Source organism: Platichthys flesus, chromosome 4 (assembly GCF_949316205.1).
Source record: "Platichthys flesus chromosome 4, fPlaFle2.1, whole genome shotgun sequence".
Lineage (NCBI taxonomy): Eukaryota > Metazoa > Chordata > Actinopteri > Pleuronectiformes > Pleuronectidae > Platichthys > Platichthys flesus.
In genome coordinates this window covers 15,876,335-15,892,265 of record NC_084948.1, presented here as the reverse complement: position 1 = coordinate 15,892,265, position 15,931 = coordinate 15,876,335, and the positions used below count along the sequence as shown (strand labels likewise).

The following is a 15,931-nucleotide window of genomic DNA, read 5'->3' as shown; positions in this document are numbered from 1 at the left end:
TATAACATAGGCCTAATTGTTTTAAGGAATATCTTTAAAACAATATAAAGATTGTGCCAGGCTCATTTGTGGTACACATAAAGGTCTGTTGTGCTTTTGGATTTGTTGAAGTTCTTTATCCTATCTCAACCAAATGCAGCAAAGTCAGAGAACAATCTCCTCAACACTATATTTCCATAGTTAAGAAGAGACAGAGGAAGGAAGAGAGAGAAAAGGAGAGTTTGGCTTGGACAACCAGACAGACTTACACTTGCCCTATAGGAGGCCGAGGGAACCTGACCACGTTGCTATGGAAACTCAAGTACAGCAGAAAGTAAAAGGAAAATCAATTCAGATTGAGCTTATCTCTCCCTCTCCCTCTCTCTCTCTCATTTCACCAGGGCTACAAAGCACATTGCCACTCTCAACCACAATTTAACTATTGCCGGGCTGATGCAGCACTAATCAGAACAAACGCCACGATTTTTCTTTTCATTTGCTTTAAATGACAAACGTAGATTATACTAACCAGAATAATACTCTACAAAACCCCAACTCTGAAACCGCATGAAAGAAAGATGCAGGCGTGAATGCGCTACGACACAAACACAAATCACCCTCTGTCTCAGCACACACTATTCATGCTTGCTCTTTCTTTCCTATCTCTCCATCCTCTTCTCACTCGCTCCCTCAGAGCTGCGACCGCAGCTGTGTGCAGGTGATAAGCGTGTGCAGCGATGGGCGCTCGCCTCTGATTGGCTTGCTCAACTCCTACGCTGATGTGAAGATTGCAGGCTGTGTCTGTCAAAAGGCCAATCATTTTGCGGTCGTCACCTTGTGACGTCACAGAATGACAGCTTGACTGGCCGCTTCATTCCCCCTTTAATGTGTCTTCATGACGCATTCCACTAACGTTTAAGAATCAATCATGGACGGGATGAGTTATGGTCAAGCATATAGAATACGCTGGTGTTGAGTGCACACACTCACATGAACTCACAGTGCTGATCATTTACCAGACAGTGAGGTTTTGACAGGAGCTGACTGTCGCCCATCCAGCCTACTTGTTTCCACCACAGCCACTTAGCAGCAGCCTGCAGGGAGTTTGGGTGTTGTTTGGATCTCAGTTGTTGGCTGTACAATGGCAAGGTGAGGTCAAAGACAGGCTCCAAGTGTACTCAGCTTGCATGTGTGTGTGTGTCTGTGTTTGTCTGTGTGTGTGTGTGTGTGTGTGTGTGTGTGTCTCTGAGTGCATTCTCAAGGCTCACGTCAAAGAAGAGGCAAGAGGAGAGAAAACGAGCCTTGAAGAAAAATAATGATGCTTGATGCCTCATACATCAAGAAAAAGATTGAGGGTCACCTTGCAGTGAAGTCAGCTGGTCATTAGCTACTGAGGGATTCAGTCTGCAGAACGCTTTGTTGAAATCACAGGAGGAGTCGACTGAAACTGATATGATGCAGTGAGAAGGTGCAGTCATTTGGTATTTTTGATGATTTTAAATGTAAGTATGTTTACATTTACTCAGTTATATATCAAAATGCAAACATGCATACCCCTAGCCCAAGGGTTTTGTGTACAGACGTTTTGAAGTAAAAAGTCAACCTGTAGATTGAAAGGCAACTGTTAATACAAATGAATTTCATTGTCATGTCTGCATTGCTTTAACCCTTGATGGTGGGGGTGCCTAACGCTTGGTGCCTGCAGCTTCTTTGCCTGCAGCGTTGCTTGAAAGTTGTGTGTTTCTATACTGCTAATGCACACAATGACAGCAAAGCAAAGCAATGGAACCACAATGCAAATTGGCAATATTAAAAAATAAGTCATGTATAGCCAAACCCTAAAATCTGCGGATGTAAAGTTCCAAAAAAAACTCAATCTAATGATACATATATTGTTTTGTGGTAAGAGCACTCAATTAGATCTCTGCTCCTGACTCTTGTCTGGCAGGTGCCCTAAAACCATGATCATGTCTAATCAGGGATACAAATGCCCAGCGTGGGGCCACGGGCACCAAGGCTCTGTGTGAAAGTTTAAAGAGGCTCAATGGGATTTACTGTATTTTTCCAGATTTACCACCCTGGGAGCCGAATAAGACCACGTGTTAATCCTTGATTAGATGGAGAAAAATGGATTAAAAAATCCTTATTAGGTCAGCTGAGTGATTTGAGTTATTAAGTGGCTTTTTTTCTCTAATCAGTCACTTTTAAGATGGGATCAGACACTGTTGTATCATGGGGTGTGACTGGGCCAGCAGTGTGTCTCCATTTCCCCCAGCACTTCAGCTAGGAACATATGGGCAGGTTCCTCTGTGAACCATGCCACCTGTCACTAACACATGCACTCACACAGGAGACGCAGGGAGTTTGCAACGACACAGCCATCGTCCCACATCCAGGAGAGTTTATAAACAGAAATTAATTGCTTGTTCCGGCTGTAATTAGCTCACGCCATGCTTATTACTAATCTGTGTCTTGGCCCAACGCCAGGCTAGTTCTGGCCCGGCTCCAGTCCATTTTCAACACTGTGATGTTCCACAGTAATCCATAAGCTCTGGCAGGATGGACCAGTTCCACCAACCGAGCCTCACTCAACTGTACACAAAATAATTCCAACTTTTCTTTGAAGAAATCTAAATTCACCTATTACTGTATTTCACTGTCTATACATGTATACAGCTGTAATGTTTTGATTCCATAGAAAACTAAATTGGCACTCAGAGAGCACTTAGCTCTGCCAAGGCCAAACAGTCCCATTAGAAAACTACATTCAAATTCACTAGATTGCGTTTTTTATTTGGATCTGCACGAAATGGCACAAACTCATATTTAGCAGTCCACTAACCATGCCTGAATTTTTTCATCAAGTGCTATGAAATATTTTATAAGAATTTAATGAAAATATTGTAAAACGTCCTATTTCACAATGTTGAAGAAAGCAGAATTTTTTTCTGACCAGTGACACCACACCCCAAGTTTTTAGGTAATCCGTCCAGTTGTTTTTGCGACAGACAGACAAATAAACAAATAGAAGAGAAAACATAACCTCCTGTTTAGCTGGAGGTAAAAATCAACAAAATATAGTTAAACTAAATATAGCCTTAATATTGTAACATTTGTTTGATAGGATTTAATATGCGTGACAACGCTAGGATCCATGAAATGTTAAAAACTAGGACATTGCGGTGTAATGACAACACACTCGACCAAAGCGCTGCTTATTTAAGCTTCTGTCTTCCATCCAAGTTGAAAACAAAGGGGCTTCCCCATCACAGAACGCCAAATTGCCTATTAAAGATGAGAGCATGTTCAGTCTCCCAGTGCGCCCAGCCATCACCACCCTCATCATTCCCTGCCTAAACAGCCTAATGGCTGCCATATTGCCACAGTTTATTAGTAAACACTGATGGAAGGGTGCCCGCCTCAACAGTTGTTGATTTTGTCTATCCGTATGGAGTATCAGCTGGTAATCACAGCCGCAGTGCCAACATGTTGTCTGCTGCTCAGTCTCCCGTCACTAAATAGATTGCTTTATTGTTTTATGTCCATAGTGATTAGGATGTCAGTAGATGGCTTAATATAGCACATAAACATAAAACATAAAGCACATTTTAGAGCTGAGAACAGCCTCTCTGCTTGTATTCCTCCTCTCCTGTGCTTTTCTGGATGTATTAAAGAAGATAATGTAAAAGTGAGGAGGACTTCTAATTTACATTGTTTTTTTGGCACCAATTACGAGTCTCTGTCCGAGCCTGAGCTTGAGAAGGACACTCTGAAGATGACCTTAGTTTTAAGATGCTTTTGGGAAGCCCAGTCCAAGATCGATATCCCTCCATCTCTGTCTCAGTAGCCCTTCTATCGATCCTTATCAAATATGTATCACGTCCTCAAGCCTTCACCGCAGCTAAGATGGAGACTTCAAACAGCAACGGCTCAAACAGAAAGTCAGAGGAGCTGCCTTGCTTTCTTCTTTTCGAAATGGCAATCCTCATAGATGTGGGAAGATGTGAAACAACTGTAAAAAGACTAAAACTGAGAGCTGCACCATTCCGAGGAGTCACAATCTGATATGAGAGCTTTCAAATAAAGAAAAAGAAATGTAATCACTGCTATTCAAAAAGCTGTGACATCAAAGCTTCAGAATAACACCAAATGAATTCTGTCCTAAAGCACGCTCAAGACAGTGGGTTAAGCCTTGTACAAAGGCAACAGTGAGACATGCACACAATGCATAAAGAAAACACAACCCCCCTACGCACACAACTATCTCTGCTCTAACCTCCCTTCTTACTAAAAGGGTCGTGTCTCATCCTCTTCCAATTCCCCAAACTCCCTTTCACACAGCACTTGTATGTTGCAAATGCACAAAATGCATCCTTCAGCTCATGTTCCCATAATTCTCTGTGGCAGAAGCGTGATTAATGCACACAACTATTGATTTTTTTTTTCTTTGCTCTTTTTTTTATATTTCTTTCACCACGCCAATCCCCCATAACCCAGCCTCAACCCAAAATACTTCCTACTTGACAGGATCACACATTGCCCACTGTCACTCACACGTATATATACTGTACAATGACTGCGACACACAACACAGTAACACATCTTTATACACACGCACATGATGCTGCCAACAATAAATACCCCAATTTCCCTGCATGCTTCCAGGCAGCTGTGTGCGAGTGGACTGGGAAAAGGGGTGCAGTGAAAGACAAGGGTCAGCATTTCACTAACTGCTGATGTGTGTGGGAGGAGGGGGGGAGCAAAATGATAGGCTGTGTTATTTTCGGCAAGATGGGTGGAGTAGCATGCAACGCAAAAAAAAACCCACATCCATGCATCCACAAGCTGTATGGCATATTTGCATGCATGCACACATGTACATGTTAATACCTAGAACTTCCTCTGAAGTGCTATGTGGTTACATGCAGGGATCATGAACGACTGCTTGAGCCGTGACCTATTTTCCAGCCCCCTAACAACAAGATCAACAAACCGTGTTTGGTGAGAAAGACAGACAGAAATCATGAGAGAGATGCAGAATGAGACGCGGTAGGAAAGAGGAAGGAGGGAGGACAGTAGGAAATAAAAGAAAAGACAAGAAAGAGAGAGAAGACAGAGGGAGACTGTGTGCCTAATGTAATGCAGGCCCTTGTTTACCAAAAGAAAAACTCTCGCCCACTCTCCACCTCTCTACCTCTCAAATCCCCTCCGTTTTATTCTCTTCTTTCTCTAACTCTCTCTCCTCTAATCTTCCCTCTCCTCATTTCATTGCATCTTTCTTTCCTCCCAAGCTCCATTCTACCGCCATGCCCTCTTTTCAAGGTTGGTCTGACTTTGGGTGTGTTGAATTTACAGCCCCCATCTCCGTCTGCCACTCGGTGCCCTCACTGTCAATCTCGGTGAAAAATGGAGGTGGTGGCACATCAGTGGCATGATAAATTCCTGCTGAGCATTGATCCTGTACACCAAACACCTACAGTAGCCCCTCTAAAGACGTTCTTAACATTCCCGCGACTGAGGCGGTGGCTGGTTAAGACTCTGATTCTATTAGAAAGCAAACTGTTTAATTAGCCTCTATAAGCACTCACATGAACCCATGAGAGAAGAGTGAGCAGAATGCAAGCGTGCCGAGGCCCTTTCATCGTTTAAATGCTAAACGCACAGTTGGGAGGCAGCCGACGTGAATGTGACTGAAAAATGTAACTGGAGATGGTTTCACTGATGCTGTGAGTATTGGATGGACTTATTTGCATAAACCAAATAAAAAAGACAGCATTTTCCACGCAGTAGGAAATTGACTGGGGCACTGTGCCAAGGAGGTTATGTTAGTAGAGGTGGAAGGAAGAGAAGAGAAGAGAAGGAGATATGAAAGGAAACAAAAATGAGACGTAAAAGAGGAGAAACTTAGAGTCTATATTGTCTTTAATACTGTTGTAATACCATAATCTGATACTGTAAACATATCCCATCTACCATCGAGAATGTCTATTTTTGGCTCAATACAAAAGTAGGGGTGCAACTAAAGATTATAATCACTATCAATTATCCAAACGATTAATAATTTGTTGTCTATAAAATGTAAAAAAAAAGAAAGATTAAGAGTTAAAAAAAACAATTGTAATTGGTAGAGTAATGTTTTCAAATATATACCTATATACGTAGTATTATCATATCATCCGATAATTATTACTCGATAAAAGAAATAATTGGCAATAATTTTTCTGTGGATTGACTGATCAGTTAATTGACTTGGTATTGCAGATCTAAAAGGAACAAATGAAATACCTGGTAAATCAAATATGCATACAACAATACTAACATAAATATCCTGAATAGTGATGAAGCCTGTACAGTAAATATTGATAAAATGTATATTGTCTTATATCATAATAATAACAATGATTATGTGTTTCAATATATGGACTCATCTCTCTCCACTGGCCTCACACTGAGTCTGAGTCCAATGACAGAATAAAGCTCCTCATCCTCCATCTCTGGTCTAATCTCCAGCCTGAAGAGATGAGAGGCCCGCATGTTTGTTCCAAGGAGGGAATCCTATCTCTCCAAGAGAGAGGAAACCTCTCTACATCCATTCCTCTTTTGTCCTTAGTTGTATTCTCCTCATCTTACCTCAGCTCTCCTCACCTTTGCCCTGTCTTCCCTGTCCTTCTATGGGCTGCCCGTCTGGCCTGCACTTCCTTATCTGTAACTGTGTCATGATTCCATCTGGATGAGTTGGTTAACTTAGCCTAGTTACAGTTTGGGTCTTTTCTTTGTCTCGTGAAATCTATAATTTATACATTTAATATAATTTTCTGAGGATTGTTTGCGAAAACACTAATCATAAATGCCCAAACGAATTATGCCATAAAATGTATTTTACTGTTAACTGTATATATATTATACTAAGATGTGAATAATGCTCAGTTCTGACTAATGTGTTTAAGTATGACTATATCTCACCCTGTATTAAGCTTAACATAACCAAACTGTGGTTAGTAACATATTGTACTTTATGCCTACATGATAAACAGGAGCATTGAGCTTCTGCTACAGTCACAAAAAAACTAATCTGTGTTATTCGCGCATAATCCATTTCAAACTATTTGTTATCAGTCTTTAAATTTGCAAGATGCCTACACCTACAGAACAAGATTGTATTGGATGCTAATGTTGACACATGCATAAAAAGCTGAGAGAGACACTGTGGGTATCATTTGTTACAGGGATGGTGTTGACTCTACGCTAACGCTTCTATATCTGTAAAACATGTGAAAAGTCAACAAGTACTTTCTGTGTGTAGAAGAAGTACCCAAATGTACAAGCTAGGTGTAGATGAGAGTAATCAGCACCATTGCTGATGTGATGGAGTAAAAACAACACAGAGCATTGGGAGGACATTTTATGGCGAGCAGGCACTGAATTGTATCCTCTAATTGCCTCAAATACAAGCATGCTTCTTAAAGGCGAGCACAAGGTCTCGGTGACAACATGTTGTTTGCAGCTCATTCACTGGTTCGGCTGAAGCTCTTGTCTGTATCCAAGGCCGCCCAGCTCATTACGCTCACTGGCATCATGAATGATGAGGGGCAAAAGATAACTGGGAAAAAAGACACACAAAAACACCATCCCAGCTCTGTCCCCTTTTCAAGACCATGGCAACTTGACATGCAAACACGGGCGCATGTAAAAAAAAAAACAGTCCATAGACCTAAACATGTGCACACTCAAAAGACAAAAGGCACATGTGATAACACTGATGCCTTGAATAAAAGGTCCACCATATAAAATCCTGGTAGCAACACAGTTGGACACAGCTCAGCCACTCATCTCCGCCCCCTCTCTGCTTTCGTTCTTTCTCTTTTTTATTTTATTGGCTCTTTCATCTCTCTATTAGCTCTGTCAATTGTTTATCAAAAGCAGCGCGGAGGAGATCGGAGCCGGGCATTTCAAAGCTCATGCTGTGAGACCCATTTTAAAATTCATGACGGGTTAATGGTATGTTAGTGGCAACATTAGGACCCAGCAAGCTTACGTGGCGCTCATTCACATTGAAAGCAGACCGCTTCAAATGACTACTAAGCAGTCCTCGTGCAGAGAGGTAATTCATATTGTAATTAACTTTTCAATCACAGCTGATTAATTAGGACAGGCCCCAGTCTGTAATTATGCATCTATTTTTGACCCACAAGAGAATCGGTAGATATTCTGCAGCTCTGATTTCAGCCACTTTCCTCTCAACATGCAACTTACTGATTTTTATATACACATTAACACAGGGAAATATTTAACTCATACTCAGTTGTAGCTGCCATTGGTCAGGTATTCAGTTTAGGTTTCTTAAATCAATTTTGAATGAAATTTCACTTTAAAATGCTTTCTGCTAATTAAGATGAAAATAATTGTGTCTAAAGCGACTTGTCTTACATCCATAGGGGAACGATTCATTTGCATGTTGCTCTGAGGTCGGAGTTTATATTGTTTGCGAGAACCTACGCAAGCGATCGCTGTTTAAATTCAAGAAGGTACGGATTAACCAAAGATTTTAAAGTTTGGAGGTTTAGTTCTCATTCAGCTCGAGTAACTCAGCCAAATTAGTCATTTAATTATGTTAATAGTATATAAGACGTTTGAGTCATAGCTGAGTGGCTTTACGTGAATGTTCAAGCTAAATATATGTGAAATTGGATTCTTGTTGCTGAATTAGGTAAACTATATATTTGCTGATGAGAGTTTGGTTGATTATTAACTCCATTGGAAAGATCTGTATTTATTAGCCTTATTTTATGTCTTCATATTTGCTTTTCTTTTGTTCTGATGGTATTTTGAAAGCATGCTTGATGTAAATACACAGCCAAAACAAAATGAATGCCGTGTGCTAGTGTTTCAACTGGAGGGGAGCTACACAAGTAGTGGTCAAAGGTTTTATTTGTTTTAGAAAATCAAATTGAGAGACATCACTACCGGAATTTTTTTTACCAAGTACAACATCATAATGTGTTTTTTTTTTCGCTATTAGAGAAAAAATCTCGAGACCCAAATGTTCCTCCTCATATTCTGATGCACAACACAAAGGCAGGGAAATAGGGTTGATGGTACCTTTCCCAACAAAAACCTGAGATTAATAATTCAGTGTGGCTGTGGGATTGCTATATTCTGTGTCCACAGAGACCAAGTCCTCTTTCATTAAAAACTGGGAAAAAAAGAGAACAGAGAACAGTGTCTGGAGAAGGAGTCGGAGAACAAGGCTGGGTCAAACTGCACCCGGTAGCCGTTGTCAGGCCCTGTCGGCGTCCTTGTGGTCTCTCCTGATTTCCTGCTCATGCAAGAACATGCGAGCGCAAACACACTCACGCGCACATCCCCCTAACCCGCGCTCCTAGAGTAAACATACCCTCTCCATAACAGTGCGAAGTGAATCCGCTCATGCATCAGAATCTACCATCAAATATTTATCATGGAGCAGCAGTGATTTTGACCGTGTGCTCATGCTTTTGACAGCACTCGCCTGCTGCAATACTTATTGGAGTAAACACGGACAATCCAATATCGTTGTTCTTTTGAACGCTTGCGAAAGAACTCTGAAGAACACAGAGCATACGGTACAATCCATCAAAAAGTCACTGCATATTGTATAGGCTGTCAGACTTCCTGGATTAAAAGGATGGACCTCATCGCAGACAAGACAATAAGAGCTGATTTAAGGAATGACTGGCAATGACTGTTTTTTTAATATAAAGCGAAAAAACACATATTCATTTAAAATTAATACTCCTTTCATGAAAATCTGGTTTTGAAAACACACACACATCTATTGTTTTCCTGCATCACTTAGATTTTGACCAACTTGACCAACATTATGATAAAGACGTAGGGGAAATATGTTTAAGCATTTGATCCTCATAATGGCTGATTTGTTTTCAGCCTCAGATGAAATAAACATCATCTCTGAGTGGTGTCTACATGATTCATTCCATTTCATTTGCAGAATGTAATCATATCTGCATGCTGCGTGTTTGCCCGCTCCCCGTGACATTAAGCAACGTCTTCAACCAGCCGCTTCCAGCGAGTAACTTGAGTAACCTGGAGTAAATAAGTCGCTGGCATGGATCAGAAGACAGATCTTCAAGCTTGAGCGGGCGCATTTAAAATGCCACCAAAACACCGTCCCAGATTCTGCCCTCAGTCAAATGACATCAAGTGCTCACTTACAAGTCCCTGAACGCCCCAGTATGAAGCTAAATCAGCCAGCGGGCAGTACATGGAGCAATCAAAGAGATAAGCATCCCATTTAACTTGAGTAAAAATTCAGTCCCCAGAACGTTTGGGCGTCTTGCGTTATCATGCTATAACGCTGGATTCAGACAGGCAGGGTAACTAGGTCAATGATGCTACGTAAACTGTTCCACTTTACCCCTTGCTGGACTGAAAATGGAGTTGGCTGAGGTGGAGTGCGTACAGGAGAGAGAGAGAGAGAGATAGAGAGAGAGAGAGAGAGAGAGAGAGAGAGAGAGAGAGAGAGAGGGAGAGAGAGCGGCTCCGTGATTCAACATGACAGTTATCAACATCCTTTGGCTATAGTGAGAGGACAGGGCTGCACAGATGAGCTGCAGAGCCCCAGTAATGGCAGCCGACGACAGCAAACAGGTAAGAAGATGACTCACAGTGAAACAGAACAAAGTGTCCAAAGAGCAGTGAGCAGAGCTGTGCAGGGAGGGGGCTTAGATAAACAGCCAAAAGAACGGAACACACCTCTCTCTCATCTCACAGATTCGTCATTGCCGACAGAACGCTTCACTCTGTGCTCTTTAATCATTAAAATACAGCACCTTGTACAAAGTTCCAAATATGATTGGCTATTTGAACATTAACGTTGGCATTATACCTTCACATATTAAAAATTTGTTTCGATTTTTAACAGGTTGTGTCACTTGGTTAAAGATTTTGCACCTAATATTCCCAGTTCTACTGAAGACAAAATGTTTTAATCGTCTTACCTGAGCTGAGTGAAACTGTGTCTTTCTCCCATGATACAACAGTGACGTAGGCCTCGACAGAAGCAGGGATAATGCACTTGAAGACGGCTACACTGCCTCGCATAGCCTTCTGGTCAGCCACTCTGACCGTGTAGGGTTCCCGTGATACTGTAGAGCAAGAAAAAGCATACACACGTGATTGGTATTATTCAAAATAAATAAATTGTGTTAACGTTTGTTTCTCCCTCTTTATTTTGGGGAGAGTTGTTCCAATGGAACAAACTCAAGAAGGAAAACTTGATACCTGTTGATGTGCCCTTGAGTTCATAACTATAAACCGATTCTGCTTGTGAATCTGCAGACACGGCAGGTGAGGGTTAAGATTTTGGTGCCGGAGGGCTTCTGGTTTTTGTTCCTAGTTGGACCAATCACATTTGAGCCGGCTTTAGACGCTCACACAGGTAAACAGTCAGTGTGGAGAGCGAAAGAGGTGGAAAACATTGACCGAAATACATCGGCTATCCACTTTTAATTGATCAGCATTCATTTACAGATGGCTGTTAATATAGATATGCTAAAATATGATCTGGACCTAAAACACCTTTTCACTCATGTGATAACTACTCAAACTGTTAATGTTGTACAGGAATTTGAAGATGGAGGCTTGGCTCAGACACCGCTGTCTACGCCGTTAAGCCCCAAAATATTGTCCGTTTCCACCGGAGGCTATTTGTTGTAAGACGTTAGCTCATGTACTCATAGATTGCCCTTGAGCAAAAAGGGTCTTTACTTGAGCCAAGGAGCAAGGTTTGTTTTCCTCATATTTCAACTTTTCTTTAAACGATATCTTTAGCAAGAGTTCAAATACTCTAATACCCACAAGGGATGGCCACATTGCTATTGATTGAAACAGTCGGAGGCATACGTCAAAGTGGTTAGTTTAGCCATTCTTGTTGAATGCACCTATTGTAAGTACCTTTGGATAAAGTGTCAGCTAAATGATATGTAATGTGAGGTAATTCTTTCCAATCACTAGTGTGCTTTTGCGCTTTGCTTAGGATACATGGTTTAATATGATTTTGGAAATAGGATATGAATTAATTTGTAAGACTTCCATATCTTCTTCTGCAGTTCATATAAATCTTTTCCTCTGGCTCTTACCACAGCTTATACTTGTACGCCTGTTATTTCTCCCACCCCTACCTGCCGACTTAAGCTTTCCTCTGTAGACTCACCAGCTTTGATGTGGACATCCTGACTCCTGATCTTGCCAGAAGGGTTCTCGGCAGTGCAGTAGTATGTGTTGTCGTGGATCAGCTTGCTGAAACTGGACGGCAGGAAGTTGAAGATCTGGAGGGTTCCGTTAGGGTGCACGTGGCGGATGCCCGGGACATCGTAGATCTCCTCGCCGGTCGCCAGATACCAGCGCAGCGAGGCAGGCAGGGCACCACCAGCAGGACAGGGCACTGCGGTCCCCGTAGTGCTGGCAAATACTACCTCTTGCAGAGATGCATTGACAAAGTATAAGCTGGAATGTAGGTCCTCACTGAAAACTGCAAGAGAGACAAGACAAGATGTTTTCTTTTAGAACCATATATTTACACTTTATGCTGTAGCCCTTATTTTGGGTTTCTGTGGTTATGAATTTGTTACTTGGATCATGTTTTAACTCGGATTTCCTGTTAAGTGTTGACGCAACACTTTAAATGTACTGTCATTTCATCTGTTTGCTATTTTAGAATGAAAATGTGGCAAATGCTTTAAAGAAAAAAAAGCACACTTTAGTATTCCTCAAAGATCATTTACTGTAAGCGTTTTCTATTCGTGTTACATGATCAGCCGTTTTGGATTCAGCTCTGTAGTGCTATCCCTGGGACTTTGGGAACATTAAATTAACATAACTACTATCAATTATGAAATAAGGTCAGCTGCCTTGATCATATTCACATCATAGAAAAGAGAATGATGTTGAATACAGTTTGTGCGGGCTCATTCTCTGGAGGGGGAGGCGAGGGTAATAAATGTCACTGTTGGACCAATTAGCTTCAAAGCAATACACAGCTGTTTAATTTGTGAAGAAGCCAACAGATGTTTGTGTGCAATCTGAAGGTTTATATTTTTGTATTTCAGGCAAAAATAACTTTATATGCAGTATTTGTGTATCTCAGACGGGTGACGAGCCCAGACGCTCTGCACTAAATGGTTAACAGTGGCACTAGGCAGCTGGCTTTGACCCTCCCTGGGGAGAAAACATTTTAGCACTTCATAAATTCCTAACAAGGTTTCAAATTGCAAACAATTCCACGCTTTTCTCTGCTCCAGCAGTTCTCCACCAGCAATGACACAATCTGGTGACCTGCTCATGTACATCCAGGTTTGTCGGTAGAAATTAGGACCACTCCTTCAAAAATTATTAGCACACTAAAAGATCAATACTGCAGCAATTTTCTCTTAAAATAATTTGTTGACACATTGGAGAGATGGTCATTTGCAACCTTTCTGAATTGCAAACAACTCTTCATTCGCTGCGTGTTGAAGTCACCAGCAGGTACATCAGTGAATATATTCAGATAATGTGGACTGAGTGTGAGGAGATTTAATCACAGTTAGGGAGGAACACAGAGGGGGACGACCACATGCATTATGATGGGACTTTTTTTTTTTTAGGTAAATGTCCCAAACATTCAGACAACTGGGTAAATCATTGCAGGAGATGGGACTCAACATATATATTCCATTGCAGAAATCCCTTGTTTTTGTTTACAGTACATCAACACCGGCGCCGTCCCTTATTGCCAAAACCTCTTGAGTCTTGTTTTCCTTACAAGTTGACATCTTCTTTGGTTTCTTACGTGTGTGCCACCTCTTTTCATTTGGAAATATTTGTATTTCAGTTTTGAGCCTGTCGTGTGAAATGGAAATGTCATCGTCGTGCCCACTCGCTCTGACATTCCAGACATTTTACTGCTGGATCCTCACATGGGCTCAACCCGACTCCCCTCTCACATACAGGAAGAATATGTTTTATTAACATGTCTGGACTTGAGTGCCTGGTTGAAAGCATCATATGAAGGATTCATTTTGTTTTCTTTAGGATTATCAGGTATTTTCGTGTGCGCCACAGGTTTTGAAGTAGCAGCCATCCACACATGACATGATAGAATTCAGGAGATGATTCAGATGAATAAGACCAAAGAAGATAATATCAGTGAGGCTATAACATGGTAACATGAATGTATTTATATATTGCAGTCATCAATTATTCTAAGTTTAAACTGGAAAGAACCATAAGGTTATGGTTCTTTCCATGTCCGGATTTCCCAGTCTGACCAGTCCTGATGGTCAGGGGAGAGTGTGAGAACATGGACCATGAACTAATAATCCTACTGTTTTTTATGAATCAATGATAAGATTATTCATTAGTTTTCAAAATGTGCTCTCCCATATAATGTCATTTGAGGTACTACTGTAACATTTAGAATATATAAAGGGTTCCTATAGAATATGAGCTAACATCATTTAGGCTAACGTTTGCTAGATAAGCCTTTAGCCTACACATTTAATGTAGCTGAAAGGTATTCATGTTTGTGCCTTAACCAGCAAACAAGTTATACTAATGTGATAATCAGGTTAATATGTAAAAACAGTGTGAAGCAGTCCTCAATTTAAAGAGACCAACACACACCTGCAGCTGATTTAAGCTAGCTTGCTCGCAGTCCCTGAAATGGCTAACATTTAGCATTACAGCGCCACGCCTTACTCATTCGAAATATGTTAATGCTGCTGTTATTAACCTACAATAACTCAGCTTGTAGTGAATAGACCTGCTTATAACTAACTACACTTTGGGAAGTAAAGGTTAAAACACATGTAACTTTGACTTGTCGGAGAATGAGGTAAGAAGCTCACCATCAGCACTACAGACTGAATCCATCCACAATCACCTGCCTACGCCCTCTGACTCTTTATATTAACATCTGGACTAACTCAACACCTTTGATTTTTTTATCCAAATTGTTATTAAATCATAAATTAAATCATAAAAAAGAAATATTCATGACAAGGAATTCTTTCACCAATATTTTAAAATTTTATCACAACTGTTTCCCACCGAAGTAGCTAATTTGACCAAAACCCTCATTTAAAGGAGTAAATATAAATATACTGTGCTGTCGATCATGTACAAGGCAAATTGTTTACATTTCATAATTAAATGTTGATTCTTTTGTTGTTGTAAAGAGGGAACTTTGGTATACACTCATTTACATCGATAAAAAAGTTTTCAGCAATTTGAATCCTTTAAAATGGGATCAGATAGTGTGCTGGGCTCTCGGTGGGTCTGTGGCAGCGGCCAAGATGAAAATAATACATCAAAGTCATATTACATTGTGACTCATTCTCGGTTTTCCTTCACATATGGAAGGTATGTGAGAGCAACTCAATTTCGACCGGCTGAGTGATAGTGTGATTGATTTAATAAAAAAAAGAAAAAGGAACGGACTCTGGTGGAAGCGTGCATATCACTGTGCGCTACTCGTTTTCCTAATTGACTAAACTTGGAAGACAGACCACCAATATTCCAGTGACGCAGGTACGTCGCCCTCTCAGACCTCGCAAAGAGCCCCAAGTCATGCCCCAACAAATGGCCTCGGGGCCCGACCACTTACTACATAGCCCGAGAGGAAATCGGTAATTGGCATAATTTTTCATGAGCTCAAGCGTAAAGGTGAAATAAATGACACTGTTCAATAATAAATGATATGCATCTATAATTGACTATGATTCTTTCACTGGCGGGATCTCTTCAGGGAGAAGGGTCGAGCGAAAGAAGCTGTTTCATTTAAAGCATTTATGTTTAGGGATCAGCAAACGAGCGAGTGTGCATCTCTTTGTTCCTCTTACTCTGTTTAAATTGTATAGATAGATAGATAGATAGATAGATGTCTTCTTTTCATTGTTTTGGTATGCACACTTGT

General features: G+C 40.9%; 1 protein-coding gene across 2 annotated transcripts in view; it reads right to left on the bottom strand.

Annotated features, from left to right (window-relative positions):
* Positions 1–12,532, bottom strand: part of dscamb (Down syndrome cell adhesion molecule b) — a 93,528-nt gene extending 80,996 nt beyond the window's left edge. Inside the window, exons 1-2 of one of the 2 annotated variants that reach the window (XM_062386777.1) lie at positions 12,191–12,532; positions 10,977–11,123 (exon numbers count right to left, since the gene is read on the bottom strand). In XM_062386777.1, coding sequence (XP_062242761.1) covers positions 10,977–11,079 — 103 coding nt within the window. In that variant the 5' untranslated portion in view covers positions 11,080–11,123; positions 12,191–12,532. The remainder of the gene's footprint in view (positions 1–10,976; positions 11,124–12,190) is intronic. The other variant, XM_062386778.1, reaches the window with a different exon arrangement.
* Between the last annotated feature and the right edge of the window lie 3,399 nt (positions 12,533–15,931).